This window comes from Eschrichtius robustus, chromosome 13 (genome assembly GCF_028021215.1).
Source record: "Eschrichtius robustus isolate mEscRob2 chromosome 13, mEscRob2.pri, whole genome shotgun sequence".
Lineage (NCBI taxonomy): Eukaryota > Metazoa > Chordata > Mammalia > Artiodactyla > Eschrichtiidae > Eschrichtius > Eschrichtius robustus.
Window position 1 is genome coordinate 100,424,003 of NC_090836.1, and position 16,479 is coordinate 100,440,481.

The window sequence follows — 16,479 nt, forward strand, 5'->3', positions numbered from 1 at the left end:
CATTAGAGAAAGGAAGCATGATCCTGTAAGAGCTGCAAGCATGCACCACATGCAGGCATGGGTTCCCGGCCCGTGGGACCCACAGAGAGAAGGGCCACCATGGGCTCTGGCCAGGACACCCACCCCAGCAAGACTGCCTGTCAAGTCTTCCTTTCCAGACCATTCTGTTCTCTGGGTAGGGACGAACAACCCTAAAGGACCTGGGGGCTGGAGGGGATGCATATCACAGGGGGTTTCCTGAGCCTCTCCTGAGAGCAGCAAACACTCCCCACAGAGGAGAATCCAGGTGTGTGCACAAGTCCCGTCACCAACTCGCTTCTTGCCCGTGTGCCATCACCAGGGGGAGGAGAAGCCGGGCTGTGCTGTCTCCTCTAGGTCCACTTCCACCTGGGAAGGCCCCGGGCCTCTGCTCTTGGCCCCTGTTGGGAGCAGGTGTCCTAAAGGCAGTGCAGGGGGAATGCTCAGCTGCAGGGACCCACACTTTCATCTGGAGGAGCTTTCTTGAGAAACTCCAGGAAACAGAGGCACAGGGATGCGGACTGAAAAAACTATAGGCTAGGACGGGGCCAAACAAGCTTCTGTGTGGTGGGCCCAGGGGCAATACCCAGTACGGACCAGGTCACTGAACCCCCAGCCACCAAGAAGATCGGGGCTGTTGTCATCCCCGTTTTACACATGGGAAAACTGAGTCACAGAAAAGGGCAGATGACTTACTTGCTCAGCATCCCACAGCTAGTAAGTGCTGAGGCAGGATCTGAGTGCAGCCTGGGCTCCAGCCGCTACCGAGTCAGCGGGGCCAGGTGGTTGGAGCCCAAGGCAGAGGGGGCTGCCTCCAGCATCCTCCCCGGGGGAGGCAGCAGCCATGGCCCTGTGGGGCCCTTCCCAGCCCCTGCTTCGCCACGAGGTGGGGAGAATCCTTTCCCTCAGAGAACAGGGTGGTGGGACTCGTGGCCACTGCCTTCTCTGCTATCAGCAGGAGGCCAGGTGGGGCCTGGGGACCCAATTCTAGGGCTGGAAGAGTCTTGAGATCCCCAGGCCCTCGAATTTTGCATGTAAAGATACTGGACAGCTTGGACCCATGAAAATGGGAAAAGAAGAAAGTTAATCCTACACCAAAGCTGGTTGAATTTATATAAGAAGATAAGGAAAAGCCCTCATGTGAAGGGTAAGAACAGCTACACACTGAGACCATGCTCCCCTCTCGTCCTGGACCAGAGGCTGCTGAGCCAGTGCTCTTGGCCCACCAGGCCTGGAATGCACTGTGGCCACTCCTTCCCTGGCCATCCCGCAGGGCTGAGCAGGGAACTGTGACTCCTGCAACTCCTGGGACTCACCACGAAGGGAGTGCCAGATGCTCAACAAGTGACCGTCAAAGTTGTCGATTACAAAGAACATAGTTGCATCTTCGCCAGGGATTCAGAAGGCCCTTTGGTGATCCTGAAGCCCCCCGGAACATTAAACATCCACTTGGTGTCTAGGGTAGCCACGTGTAAAGGCTGCCACATAAACAGGGCACAGGCCAGCTCTGAGTTGGATGGAGAAAGAACCGTGTATGACTCGACCCTGTGGGCCTAGGCCCCTCCCAGGCCAACAGGTCACAGGCAGAGCCTCCTCTCACCTCAAACTGGGGCCAGTTCATGGACATGCCTGGCCCGTGGTTGGCTCTGAACCACCTCAGGTCCTCCACCGCGTCGGCAGCTTTGATGCTCTGCTCCAGGTCTCGGTAAATGTTTTTGTAGCTAAATCAGAGAGAGAGAGAAGCGTGACTCTTTTCGAAGGAAGGGAAGGCCAGCCCTCAGCCTCGCCCAGGGCCTGCCCAGAGCTGGCGCTATGGTCTGCAGCCGCACGAGAGTCGACTTCACAGGGCAGACCAGACCCCTGCCCTGGCTCAGCTGGACGGTCATCTGGCCGTGATGCACACAGAATGGGGCAAACAACAACCATGGCGTGGAAGCCACAGCTTCAGCTTCTGACAAATCAAACCAGGTGGCAACAACCTGGCTTTGCTCTGTGTCAGATAATACAAAAGGTGCTGGCATCTGGGCTACATGGGCCACCAATCTGTGTGGTCCCATTTAACCAGGTCCAGAATTGAGTGTCAGAAAGCTCCCCCTCATCCCTTCAAAAAAGCAGGAAGGTTTACACTCAGCTGTGCAAAAACAGTAAACGAAGATTGGCCAGTGCTGTGGTGGCTGCAGACCCCACGAGCCACCTGGGGGGAATCCTGCTTCTGCGTGACCGCTCAGAGCAGCTCGCCTCCCTAGGAAGCTGACCGTGTCAGACAGGAGGGTGACCAGCGCGGGTCCTGGTGTTTTCACTTCTAGTCTGTATGGCTAGCAAGTCAGTTACCCTCTCTGGGCCTGGCCTCAGTGTCTTCCTTCACTGAGTGTGCATAATGCCACCTGTTATGGGGTGAACTGTGTCTTCCAAAAAAGATAATGTTGGGAGTCCTAGGTCCCAGTACCACAGAATGGGACCTTATTGGGAAATAGGATCTTTACAGAGGTCATCTGTAAATTAAAAAACCACCTTTTTATAAAAAGGGGGAAATTTGGGTACAGAGACAGAGGGAAGACAACGTGAAGACACAGAAGACGGCCATGTGACTGGAGTGATGCGTCTCGTCTACAAGTCAAGGAAGGCCAAGGATTGACCCCAAACACCAAAAGCTGGAAGAGGCAAGGAAGAGTCCTCCCCTAGAGCAGAGCCGTCAGAGGGAGTGAGGCCCCGCTGACACCTTGATTTCAGAAGCGCAAGAGAAGAAATTTCTGTTGTTCTAGGCTGCCCAGCTTTTGGTATTTCATTATGGCAGCCCTAGAACGCCACTACACCATCTCCTCCCCAGGGTGGCTTGGAGGACTAAGGGAAGCAAGGCACATCAACCGAGGACAAGCCCTCGCACGATGGGAGTTACTCCACCCGCAGAAGAGCCTGGCAGCCCCAGCCCTGCCCCAGCCGGCGGTGCAGCCTTGGGCAAGTCCCTTAACCACGCCAGCCTGCTCCCTCATCAGCAAGATGGGGAATACTGCCCCTCCTTCATAGACACTCATAAGGACCCATTAGTTGTTGCCAGAGGAGCTGAACAATAATTGTTGCTTTTGATGTTTTTCCTATTAGAAGGAGACAAAAGGAATGTAATTTCCTATTCACGACAAGCTTTAACTTGTGAGTCATTTCTAAATGGCTCTGCTATGTGGATGACAGAAGTCTAGGTCCAGGGTTAGCACGGGCCTCTGCCCCGACGAAGGTGTCATGGGACCAAAGACAAGGAAAGTACGGAAGGAATATCACAGCCTCGGCGTCTCCGTTCAGAACCGAGTCTCTGAGGGTCTGTGCTGCCCGCGGCCCAGAACCACTGGAAGTCAAGGAACAAGCTGGCAGCCAGCTGCTCTGGATTGAAAGGACCTCGTGAAGGTCCTCAAAGAAAGGCCATCCCGGCGGCAGGGTGTGCCAGCCCCGGAACTGCTCGACTCGCTCCCGGGTTGATTTCAAATGTGCAACTGTGGCGGGTCCGAGCCGCGGCCCTCCCTTCCTGCCCAGACGCAGAGGACTGCACCCAGAGCTGGCAGAGAGTGGCAGGCGGCTATCCGACTCAGGCCAGCGAGCAGCCGTCCCAGGCAGCAGGACACTGCATGGCCGCAGGCAGGCTCGGCCAAAGGGCCCTCCCTGGGCAGGGGAACTTAAGACCTTCTGACAAGCACTGCCACCCCAAGGCTGGAGAGCAGCAACCGATCTTTATTCCAAAGCAACTTTCCGCTGACTTCCCCGGGATGTGCTTTTCAGCTAAGGGACACTTACCTGGCCACGTTCGACAGGTCTAGGTGCTTCTGAACCTCCAGCAGAACTTCCCGGAAGAAGCGCAGGCGCTTCTCCTCAAACTGCTGGCACTGCTCAAACACCTGCTCCATGCCCTCCATGTACTGCGGCGTGCCCTGGCCCAGCTCCTTCAGGGACTTCTCGTACTTCTCTTTGGTCTACGAGAAAGTGCAGGCACACGAGTTGAAGACTAACTTCCACTCAGCCCGCTTCCCTCTGACCGAGAGCGAGCGAGCCCGGCTCTGCACTGCCCTGTCCCTCGCCCGGCCCTTGTCCCCCTCCACCACTTCTGAATCCATCGGCATCTAGACTCCTCCTCAGGCAACCCCGCGTCCAAGAAGCACCCGATCTAGCGCCTTTGCCCCGCAAGCTCCTGCCCAGAGGACTCACGCCCCACCTCTGCTCCTGACGGGGCAGCCGCCACCCAATCCGGCTGTGAGACAGCCCTCCGCACTCCACACGCCAGGCCCCCCCGGCTCATCTTGGATGCTCTCCCCACCACCAATGTCGCCCTTGGGGAAAGCTGCTCCGTCCCCCAGCCGCCCCAGATTCCAAAACCCAAAGAGCACAAGCTCCAGAGTCTGATAGAATTCCAAGTTCAAGTCCCAGCCCCTCCACTTCTGAAATGCAAATCACACTCCTGGCATCTGCCAGGGCTCTCAGCTGGTGTAAGACGGAAACAGGTAGCCACTGGGGAAGAGGCGGTCACTTGGAGCCCAGTGTGCGTGGCCTCGAGCCCCACGTCACTTGCCCGTGTCCTCTCTCCCACGGGGAAGGGCTGAGCCTCGGATCTTGCCCACAGCAGCAGTGGCTCGACAGTTACCTTAAAGGCGAGATCACAGGGCTCCGAGCGCCAGACAGACCCGTGGCCAAAGCCTGTGCCGCTCGTTTTCTGGGAGCTTCGCTCTCCTTCTCAGAAAACGGAGTACTTCTACTTCACAGTATCCTGATACTCAAATGAGGTGACAGACAAGGACACCAAGCAGCACCAAGGCATTCAAAAGGGTCCTAGTCCCCTTTCCTCCAGCCCAAGACATCCCCAACGCGGCTGTTCCTCCCCAGACTGTCCTCAAGAAGGGGTTTTACCAGAAAGAAAATATGAATATAGGTATGCCCTATTCTCAAGGGTGTCTAGGGACAGTGTGTCATGTCTTTAGCCTAAGAGCCATGGCTAAAGTTAGCACGTTTACCTCGCAGGGATGTGCCCGGGGTCAGTAAACCCATGCAGTCTTCCCTGCACCCCACATCAGTTTTTTTTGTTTGTTTTTTGTTTTTAATATTTATTTATTTATTTGGCCACATCGGGTCTTAATTGCGGCCCATGGGATCTTTGTTGTGGCATGCGGGATCTTTTTAGCTGTGGCATGTGGGATCTTTTTTTAGTTGTGGCACGCGGGATCTTTTTAGTTGCGGCATGGGGGATCTTTTAGTTGCAGAATGCGGGATCTTTAGTTGCGGCCTGTGGGATCTAGTTCGCTGACCAGGGATTAAACCCGGGCCCCCTGTATTGGGAGCGCAGAGTCTTAGCCACCGGACCACCAGGGAAGTCCCCCTACCCCAACATGGTTTTGATAGTTGGTGGGACCATCAAAGTGATGGTAGCCTCCGAGGGTAAAGTTAGGGATGGCAGGGCTGGGGCCGCTCATTTATCACAAGCCTTTTCCACTATCAAGACCCTGAAAAATGGGGGTTGATCACGGATGGGTGGGCTGGTCACCTAGGAACTTTGCTTTTCTGTTCCTGACGACAGCGTGGGGCCTTCTGAGGAAGGAATGAACCCTCCCTGAGCTTTTGCGGGACCCCGTGCTTTTAAGACCAAGCCCTGGCCTCAGGGCCCGGCCCCTGCCGCCTCTAGAGCAGCTTCTCTGCCCCCATTTGGGATCCAAGTCCACTCGCCACCTCCCCTGCTCCTCCCCCAGACGACTTTCTCTGACTCATGCCCTGGAAGACTCCCCTTTATGCTCCAAAGAGACCCTCTTCTTGAAGCCTTCCCCAACCTCCAGAGAGCAGGCCTGCCCACCCCCGGAGCCCCCACCTCTGCCCCTCACCCCTCGCCTGCTATCTTTGGTTCCTTGTTCTCTTCTAAGCCTCCTGCCTTGGCTGGGCTTGGGTCCTCTGTGACCCCAGAAGAAGGTCATCCCTGCCAGAGTTTGGGCATCCCCAGCGGGAGCAGGGCTCCACAGCTGCTCTGGTTATTCATCATCAACTGCCCGTGCCTATACGTGCGAGGCCCCTCGCAGCAGCTCGAGCTCAGACGCCCAGAGACAAGCAGCTGTGGGTTCAAACACTATAGTGGTGCCATCAGAGTGACACAGAGCAACCACTTCTTGGGCTCCTTCACCATTCGGTAACCTCCCAGGACCCCTGGTGGTGGCGGGGGGGGGGCTTCACCCGGCCTGTGCTCACGAGCAGCCCCGTCCCAGCACAGGCCAGGTAGAGAGCACGGTCATTGGTCATCGCCATTCGGGGAACTGCTAGCACAGAGAAAGTTCCCAATAAATATTCACGGGGTGAAATGAGAGGCAGCCCCCCCCTCCCCCCGCGTGTACTGCGATGCTCAGCACGGAAGGTGAGAGGCCCCCCCGACGGCGCTGCGAGATGCAGGCGCTGCCTGGCCCACACGCAACACAGAGGACGTGTGCAGCCGGTTGGTGCTGGTTCTTAGAAACTGCTGAGAAGGGCAGCGGGAGTGAGCTGCCCTCCTCTCCGGGCCAGCTCTCCGCCTACAAGGACCATCGCGCCCCGAGGTCACCGGCCAGACCACAGGGGCAGGGAGGGAACCCTCTACAAAGCGCCCTGGTCATCCTGACACGTGCCTTACGTCTGACCTCAGGCCCTGGGTTTGTTGTGCCAGCGTATCAGCTTGGCGGAGTCTGTGCTGGGTGGTTGTAAAACATGAAAGGCACGCACCACTCTCTCTTTCACACACACACACCTGGGTATGGAGATGCCTCATCTCTCCTCTAGGCACTTTCCTGGGCACCCGATTCCCTGTGTACCTGATGAAGGCAGCCCCTAGAGTCCCCCCAGCCTGTGTTCCTTGAGTCCAGGTGCCCCCCACATTCAGCAGGTGGTCCCAGGTTCCTCACCTGATCCCACGGAGGAGGCCCCCAGGCTGCTCCACAACCCCAGATTCCTGGCTCAGGCCCAGTCTTAGAGACAGGCGCGGGCGTGGAGGGATTCTCCCCGAGGGATTCTGACACTCGCTCTGAGCAACGAACTCCCCTCTCCCACCCTCCTTGCTATGTGAGGAGCACTGGAGAGGGCACGGGCTCTCCCACCCTCACATCACTGGGTGGCACCTGACTGAACCTCTCCGAGGTTCCTCCGTTTCCTACGTCACAAAACAGAGATGACACCACCTAATTCCCTGGGGCTCAGCGATGCTCATCTGAGGCCCGAAAAGGTGGGCAGGTCGTAACACATCAGCTCGGGACTCCTGCTTCCCCTTTCGGGGTCACGACCTATTCCTGAAGCGCACCTCCTCTCTAACGTCACCTTTTTCTCCAAATCCAGGCTGGGACTCTCTTCCGTGAACACTGCAGCAGGGCAGGCCCTCGACACGGGCAGCCTCCGGCCGCCCAGCCCTTAGAACAGAGCAAAGGAGGAGGGTGGGGCTGGGGGCCAAGCTGGGAGCCAAGGGCACAGGCCCAGAGCCTTGCCCACGTCGGCCCGCCCCTCCCAGGCTCTCGAACCTTCTCCCGGTGGCTCCCTGCCACAACGCCCCAAGCGCCTCACTTTGCCTGCGCTGCAAGGGCGCCGGCCGTCTGGTCCTCATAACCCTCCGAACCAGCTCGCCCACCAGCTCCCCGCTGTTGACATCCACAACTCGTGTCCTGCGCAAGCTCTTCCCTCCCGCTGCCCCACTGCCCTGGCCCCCGCGCACAGGAGTCACCCGTGGCCCCTGCCTAACCAGAACTCGGTTCTGCCCTGGTCCTGAGGCGGGCACTAATGGCTGTGGTAAGGTAAGGCGTGACCCTGAGGGCAGGAATGTGTTTCATTGACGCAGCCGTCTGTCCGAGCATCCGACCAAGCAGCGACGAAGGTACACTGCGTGCCAGACACATGAACGGGTGAGGCGTGTGCTCTCAATATGTAAAGAGAAGTGCACGATTTACCTTAAGAACATCTTGCTTGCTTTTTTCTACTTTGTCTTGCAATTTCTTAAGCTGTTCAGGGTTGAGGGATGGATCCGCTTTGCTGTTGGTTTCTCGTGATATTGCCAGCTTCTCCTCTTTGCACGCTGCGTGGTAGGCTTTCTTTGCTGCTTCTACCTACAGGGAGAATGAGTTCCTGAACACCACGTTTAAAGTTCAAAATCCTCGCTAGAGGTTACACAGACTGTGGGAAGTGCTTGCGCTCTCAAGAGGAGAGGAAAGAGCAGGTACAAAGCTGTATGTTCAGTAATAATTACAACAAGTAAAACAGAGGAGTTCATTCACCAACTATTGGCGGAGCGCCTGCTTTGCTGTCAGGAAACATGTAGGCAGTAGGGTTACAGTGCCAGTCAAAAACCTGGGCTCTCATGGAGATTACCGTCTAGCTGGGAGAGGCAACCCCAAGAAACAGTTCAAGTACACAGTAAATTAGAAGGTGGCAAATGCCAAGGAGGAGAATAAAGCAGGGAGGAGAGGCAGGTGCAGTGGGTGGGTCTGGGCTGGTAGAGCGGTCCATGGAACGGTTAGAGAAAACCACGCACACAACATGGAGCAAGAATGTGACGGAGGTGTGGATCTGAGGCAAGAGCCAGCAGGCAGCTGGAAACCATAACGCAAGGGGAGAGTAATGTTGGGAGGCAGGGTTATGGGCACATTCCACACACACACACACACACGTATATAGAGATATGGATGTGTGTGTATGTGTGTGTATATATGTAATTTAATAGACACTTCTTACTTGAGCCAAAGTCACAGATTTCATTCTAGAGAAGAAAGATGAGTTTGTAACCACTGCCTCATAAGGGGGATAGTGTCATTACAAATGGAACCAGAGACAAGAAGGAAGGGAAAGGAGACGTGGCAAAAGCCAAGGCACAGAGCACAGAAGGAAAGCCTGTTGTTACAACCTGAAGACGGAGGTCTGTTCTGGGTGATTCTGAGAAGGAGGAAGGCGGTGCAGCTCCTGAGAAAAGCCAGTGGCGGGAGTGGGGTTGGAAGGAAGTGGCGTGTCCACCCCGAGCCCGGGCGGACCAGGCTGTAGGTCCTCACGTGCTGAAGGCTGGGGGGTAGGTATGACAGCCTCCAGCAAGCCAAGGCTGGGTGAGACTCAATGGTTTCCATTTGCTACTTTTACAAAAATGAGTATCAGTATCATTGCAAATTTGAGAGAAAAACCCATACAAGAGAAAGAACAATTTAAAATTATCCTTTTTACGAGTCCAAACGGACTTTTAAGTCTCTGTAATAGACAATTTCCCAGGGTTGGGGGAGGCATTGTTAGTGGTTAAGAGCTGGGGTTTTCCATCTAGGATATTAATTACTAGCTCCTGAGTGCTACCAAGAGCTCTTCTAAAACTGTGCTATTCAAAATGTAGTCCTTAGACCAGTGGGCGTGGCATCACTTGGGAGATTATTAGAACTGAGCATTAATAGGCCCCGCTTCTTTTTGTTTTTTGTTTTTTTTTGGCGGTGCCACGTGGCATGTGTGATCTTAGTTCCCCGACCAGGGATCGAACCCAGGTCCTCGTCAATGAAAGCACGGAGTCCTAACCACTGGACCACCAGGGAAGTCCCAGAGGCCCCACTTCAGACCTACTGAATCATTTATATCTGGAGGTGGGGCCTGGGAATCTGGGTTTTAGCAAGCTTGCTTAAATTTAAGAAGCACTATTCTGCAATAGTTTAACCTCAGATAACCTTTGGCAACTGTGGATTTAATTTTTTTTTAACTTTTTTTTTTGAAGTATAGTTGATTTACAATGTTGTTCCAATCTCTGCTGTACAGCAAAGTGACTCAGTTTTACACAGATATACGTTATTTTTTTAATATTCTTTTCCATTATGGTTTACCCCAGGAGATTGGATATAGTTCCCTCTGCTATACAGTAGGACCTTGGTGTTTATCCATTCTAAATGTAATAGTTTGCATCAATTTAACATTCTTGATAGACCAGAAGGTTCATGACATGGAGTTATTGGGAAAAAAAAAAAAAGAGAGAGAGAGAGAGAGTTTGGGTTTTGAGTTCTACGCCCTGTGTGTGGTTTTCATCCTGTTTCCAAGACTGGGAAATGGGTTGATAAGGATTATGTAAAGGAGGCACATAAAGCACTCAGCGTCTTGAACATGGGTAAACGTTAGGCACCACAGGCTCCGGGCCTGAGCGCGGGCCTTTGTCTACCAACTGCAGCATTCTGTGCCTAAAGCTGAGGCAGGAACCCCTGGGAGTGCAGGAGGGGGGCGCTGCAGGTGGGAGGCCTGGCCAGCGAGAAGCAGGCTGCAGGGGCCAGGCAGGGGCCTGCAGGAGGGATGCACCTCTTTCAGCTTCTTGGCCCAGGGCTTCTGTGCCTTCCGAAAGCCATCTTCGGCTTCTTTGGTCTCCTTAAAGCCTCCCATCATTTGCTTGTGAAAGGCCTCCTTCTGCCAGTTCTTGATCTTCTCGAAGTCCTCATTCATCAGCGAGGCCTTCACCTCCAGGTGCAGCTCGCTCACCTTCTCTGCCTCGGACATGACGGCCACCCAGGACTTCTCCACCGTCCCGTACTGAGGCCCTGGCACAGGAGAGAAGCTGGTGGGTTACTCGGCACTGCGGGGCCCAGACAGGCCCTGGGGGAGGGGATTTCCTCTGTTAACCTCCCTCAGCTGTTGGGATGGGGTTTTAGGCCGGCAGTCTGGCTGCCCGGCGGGGAGGTTTCCTTTTGGTTGTTTCAGATATTTTTCTCTCAGTGCCGTTCCTTTTTCAGTTCCTGGGATGAAGAAAAGAATAAGGAACTGAAGCTGGATCTGTTCTTTTGTTAGGGAAACTGGGGGATTATACACATTTCCTTTCTGTAAAGTCACTGAGCTCTTGAAAAACTCAAGTTGCTTCATCTTGGAAGTTTTGACTTGCTTAAGGTTGGCTAGAGAAGGAGGGCCTTCTGAAATGAGCTGACCTCTCTGCCAGGCCACTCTGAGCCCACCCGCGTGGGCTCCTGCTGGCCCCCTGGCTCCCCCTCCACTGGACCACAAGTTCTCCCAAGGCCCATTCATTCCATGCAGAGCAGGACCCTGGGAACTGCTTGTCGAATGAAGGACTGTCTCCTCAGCAGAATGGAAGCCCTGTCCTGGGGAAGGAGAGGAGGAGACAGGAATCTACTCTGGCCCAGACAGAATTCTCTAGATAGCAGTGTGGCGTTGCCTGGGTCACCCCACTCACTGTTCTCAGGAAGAAAACTCCTAATCTGGCCCGTCATTTTGTTGAGGGTGTGGCGTGAGGTGATGGAGGGAGAGACGGGCTATGACAGAAGCTTTGGACGGAAACGGGAAGACCCAGCGCCTGCCCTCAAGGCGCTCCCGGGCGTCAATGACTGTTGGAGCCGGGTAAGGACACAGAGAGGCGTGGTGTGTGGGTGAGTGTGTGTGGGTGGGTGAGTGTGTGCGTGTGTGTGTGAGTGTGCGCGTGCATGCATGAATAAACGTAGAACATGAGCCCCTCTGAACCTCTAACCCCTCATGTCTACAAAACGAGCAGCTCCCTGTCCTGCCTAGGTCTTGTGGCAGGATCCACAAAGTGAGCGGGCAAGAGTGCTTTATGAACCTCAGGTTCTGAATAAACAGAACGGGCGGCGCTGACAGCTGGATCCTGAGAGAGGGGATTCAGGCAGGTGGAAATAAAATAACAACAGCTACCGCTTCCTGAGGGGGCTGGCTCATCCCCAGTCACCCCTCACCCAAGCGCGGCTGCCCCACTCCCTGGCACCCACTCTGTACCGTGGCACTGTGCTAAGCTCCACAGAAAACCCGTTCCAGCAACAGGTGAAAGACGGGCAGCTGGTCTAGACCCAACTGAAGTCGCCTGGGGGCCCCTCGCCCTAGCCTGGTTTCCCCTGGTCGGCTCCCCTGAGGACAGTCAGTCACGGTAGAAGAGTCTGCCCCAAAACATACCCTGAGAAAGCCCCGCTAACCCACTTCTGTCCCAGGACGTCCTGTAATCAATCGCGCTCCCCCTCTACCGCTGGGAAGTGCGTTCTGAGCACAGTCCGTATCCGCAGCAGCATTGTCACTAAGCTCTAGAATCTTCTGAGTTTTTGCTAGGGAGGGAGGGGAGGCAAAACCTGCATCATACGACACCTGTAGTTATTCCTGTTAAAATTCAGTATTAGAAAGCCTGCCCGATGTCGCCATCTAGGCTTATCTGACTTGCTACTTGGCCAGGCTTACAAATAAACAGCCGGAGTGTCAGACACCACGGTGCTGAGCAGCAAGGCCTTTGACCGGATAGGAGGCTACTCAAGTCCGGGCCCCGAAGGAGCCGTTCTTTGTTAACTCGGCAAGCGCAGCACGTCCTCTGGACGACAAGGACTGCCACAGGAGTCTTGGATGCTTGCTGTCCGAGGACAGGAGTCCTGTGTCCCCAGGAAAGGGGAGGAAAGCTCATGCAGCCTATGCTGCCGGATGACGGATCACAGCCCCCCGAAACTGTGAGACAATCTCCTGCCCCGATCTTCCAAGAGAGGAAACTGGCTCAGAAACGGTCGACGATTTGCCCTGGGCGCCTGGGGCTGAGACGCCCCCAGCGGTGGCCTCCCTACCCTTGTCCACAAGCTGCCTCCAGCGCCGGGCCCACTCGGTGAGCTGCTGCGCGTACGCCTTCTCGATGCGCGCCCGCTCGTGCAGGCAGTTCATGAGGTCGCTGCACAGGCGGTGGCCATCCTCGATCCGCTTCACGGTCCGCTTGTAGTTCCCGACCTAGGAAACAAGAGCCACGCTGTGAGGCCTGGGGCCGCGGCTGCACAAACGGCTTCCACGCCAGCCCGGCTCTCGGGTGCTCATGCCCCCCTCCTGTTTCAAAGACACCCTGCGTTGCTAGATGACCAGCTCCCCGTTTTTATCACTAGCAGAAACACGCAAAACAGTGATTCGGAGCTTCTCAACGTCCATGCGGCCGGCGTCCATGCTCTGACCCGTGGGTCAGGGAGGGAGACAGGCCAGCGTGGGAAGGGCTCTGATGGAGGGAAGCGAGGGGCTGAGGGCACCCGGAGGGCATCTCACGCAGCTTCCCAGAGTGGGTAATGTCTAACTAGAAAGATGAAAAACAACAAAAACAGAAAAATAATTTTTTAGTAACTCAGATTAAAATGATTTTATAATTAACATTATAGACTCTTGGCTAAAGGCCTTTTGAGCATTACTGGAATAAGCAGGTTTTCAGGTGCCGACTGCTGAGATGTCATCACATGCTAGATTACTATTCCTTCCCAATTAGAGCAACAAACACTATTTCCCACTTTCTGAGCACATGCCAGGCACCACAGTAGGTGTCCTACACCCCAAAAATTGCCACTGCCCTAATGAGTAGGAATAACTGTCCCCATCTTACGATGAGGAAACCAAGGCTCAGGGAAGTTACACTGTTTTCTAAGATCCCACAGTCGCAGTCCTAGAGGCTGGGCTGCAGCTGAAAGCAGGTTTTCAAATGGTTCCAGGTAGGAGTCTCGATGGCAAAGCTCACACTCTTATCTGCTTTGACGAGAGCCAAGGTGAGGCTTGATTACTTTATCTCACATATGAGAGGAGAGTTAGCTTACCTATATTATAAATAATAAAAGAGTCATTGAGAAAATATTAGCGGCTAATTTGGAGTGAAAAATCAAAGTGTTCCATATGTTCCATTCATTGACCTGCTGATTAGAAAGGATACCAGGTAGCTGATACTGGAGCACTTGGAGGAAATATGACAGAAAAATGATCAACTGTATTTTCAACCCTTTCCTCCCAACTGTCTTCAAAAACTGTAGTCACCTCTTTGTCAGTTTTTCCGTTTCTAAATGTCTCTGCCTGGCTAATCACTCTCATATTTCATCTCCATTTAGAGTCAGCCTGGAAGCTCCTGGAGAACATGGAGGACTGGTTCCCACTTCTACAGAAAAGGTCACAGTCCTCTCTCTGCCACGTAGCCTGTTTAACTCTGACTTATGAACAGTTCAAACTGCCTGAGTCCCTCCCATCTTGTGCTGAGTTAGCCAGGTGAAGAAGAGGCTGCACTGGAGTGGCAGGAAGACCTTGCAAAGAGACAGAACACATGGAGATGGGCATCGGGAGGAAAGGGGACTGTGGTCCCTCCAGGCAAGGGCTGTCCCTGAGGCCAGAGCTCTGAACAGGTTGAGATGACCCCACTCCCATGGGAACCGGAATCCTGGGGAACAGCGAGGATCCCTGGAAGGCAGGTAGTCTGGGTGGGCTTCTCCAGAGGTCTGGTATGATTTCCAGCAGTCTTGCTGGAGTGCACAAACAGCTCTCAGGCCCCACGGTCAGTCACCGTCTCCCCCACAGACCCCTCCCGCCCAGGCGTGGCCTGGCTGCTACCCCCAGCAAGGAGGGCAGGTCAGCAGCTCTCACCACAACGCAGAAGGCGAGCCTGAGTTTTCAACTCCATCCTGCAGCGGCCCCTTTTTAGGAAGGAGCAAGCAAGCATTTCACAACCAATTAGAAGTGACATCACATGTTCACTTCCCTTAAAATAGGGCCTTGCTGTCATTTTGAAATTTACAGCAGGATGAAAAAAATAACCAACAAAACACAACTCAGTATTGCTGAGCTGCTGGCAAGAAGAGCTAAGATAATCACAGCTCAATACAGACTTGACAGCCGACAGGAAACCACGATGTAGATCTGGTTTTCATCCCACTGTTACCAACAATATTCAAACTGGCAATCAATATTAAAATATGTTGGCTCTCCAGAAACCTGCCCGCCTCTCTGATTTTCAAAACCCTTGTAAAAAGATTTAGGGAAAAGAAAAGGATATTTCTTAACAAGGTACACATTGGTACAGCCCATCAGCACATACCATAGATACCGTTCTTATTTATTTATTTGTTTTATTTATTTATTTAACGTCTTTATTGGAGTATAATTGCTTTACAATGGTGTGTTAGTTTCTGCTTTATAACAAAGTGAATCAGCTATACACATACATATATCCCCATATCCCCTCCCTCTTGCGTCTCCCTCCCACCCTCCCTATCCCACCCCTCTAGGTGGTCACAAAGCACCGAGCTGATCTCCCTGTGCTATGCGGCTGCTTCCTACTAGCTATCTATTTTACGTTTGGTGGTATCCATATGTCAGTGCCACTCTCTCACTTCGTCCCAGCTTACCCTTCCCCCTCCCCGTATCCTCAAGTCCATTCTCTACGTCTGCATCTTTATTCCTGCCCTGCCTCTAGGTTCTTCAGAACCATTTTTTTTTTTTTTTTTTTTTAGATTCCATATATATATATGTGTTAGCATACGGTATTTATTTTTCTCTTTCTGACTTACTTCACTCTGTATGACGGACTCTGGGTCCATCCACCTCACGACAAATAGATAATGTTCATATTTAAATGACAACTCTTGAAATCTGAAAAGCAGCAAGGAATACGAAGGTTGTTCCTGGAAGCATGTGCTTTAGGTTTACATGCCGGGCCCAAGGGGAAAGGGGAGTGCTCATGACAATAGGCACTGACATGCTCCAGCAACATCGGCCCTGCTGTCCTTTGCTCAGTGGAAGGCTACATATGGGCTTGTGACAGACCATCACTTCAGTCCACACACGGGGACACTCATCAGGTTTCACTGCTTCCATCTCCATAAACCACACAGCAGCAGAGCAATGTGGCTTTCCCACTCCCTGAGCAGGGCGCTGGCGGTCATCCTAAGAGCAGAGCCACTGTTTGTTTCTAAAATAAGACACAATCAACATAAAATAAAAATCACCCTTTACAGGTATAAACTTAGATGAGTTCAGACGAATGTATACTGTGTATAACCATCACCGTATCAAGGTACAGAATACTTCTACCTCCCCACAGAGTTCCCTTGCACCTTCTTGCAGTCAATCTTCTCCCCACACAGCCCCTGGCAACCACTAATCTGATTTTTGTCCCGTTTTCACGATGTCCAGTGACGGGCTCCGTCACTTACCACAGCGCTTTCGAGACTGATCCACGTTGTTGCCTATATCAGTAGTTCACTCCATTTTATTGCTAAGTTGTATTCTATCGTATGGACACACCCACAATTTGTTCACCCTTTCATCCTGTTTAAGGACATTTGGGTTGTTTTTGGTTTGGGGCAATTATAAATAAAGAAGATATCAACATTTCCTATAGGTCTTTGTGTGGACATATGTCCTCATTTCTCTTGGGTAAATACCTAGAAGTGGAATTGCTGTATGGTTAAGTGTATGTCTAACTTTATAAGACAAAGTGGCTATACCACTTTGCATTCCCATCAGCAGTGTATGAGAGTTTTAATTGCTCTGCATTCTCACTAGCACTTGGTATTATCAGGTTTTTTAAAAAAATTATTTTAGCCATTTAGTATATAGCAACATCTCATTGTGATTTCAATTTGCATTTTCTTAGTGTCTAATGACACTGGGCATCTTTTTTTGTTCCTATTTGCCATCCATGTGTCTTCTTTGGTAGAGTGTATTCTCTTTTTTAAAAATTGAAGTATAATGACTGTTTTTTAAAATCCA

At 52.9% G+C, this 16,479-nt stretch overlaps 1 protein-coding gene across 3 annotated transcripts in view; it reads right to left on the reverse strand.

Annotated features, from left to right (window-relative positions):
* Window positions 1-16,479, reverse strand: part of PACSIN2 (protein kinase C and casein kinase substrate in neurons 2) — a 137,347-nt gene that overhangs the window by 10,778 nt on the left and 110,090 nt on the right. For all 3 annotated transcript variants that reach the window (XM_068559659.1, XM_068559657.1, XM_068559658.1), the window contains exons 3-7: window positions 12,546-12,702; window positions 10,291-10,526; window positions 7,935-8,090; window positions 3,799-3,974; window positions 1,619-1,739 (exon numbers count right to left, since the gene is read on the reverse strand). In XM_068559659.1, coding sequence (XP_068415760.1) covers window positions 1,619-1,739; window positions 3,799-3,974; window positions 7,935-8,090; window positions 10,291-10,526; window positions 12,546-12,702 — 846 coding nt within the window. The remainder of the gene's footprint in view (window positions 1-1,618; window positions 1,740-3,798; window positions 3,975-7,934; window positions 8,091-10,290; window positions 10,527-12,545; window positions 12,703-16,479) is intronic.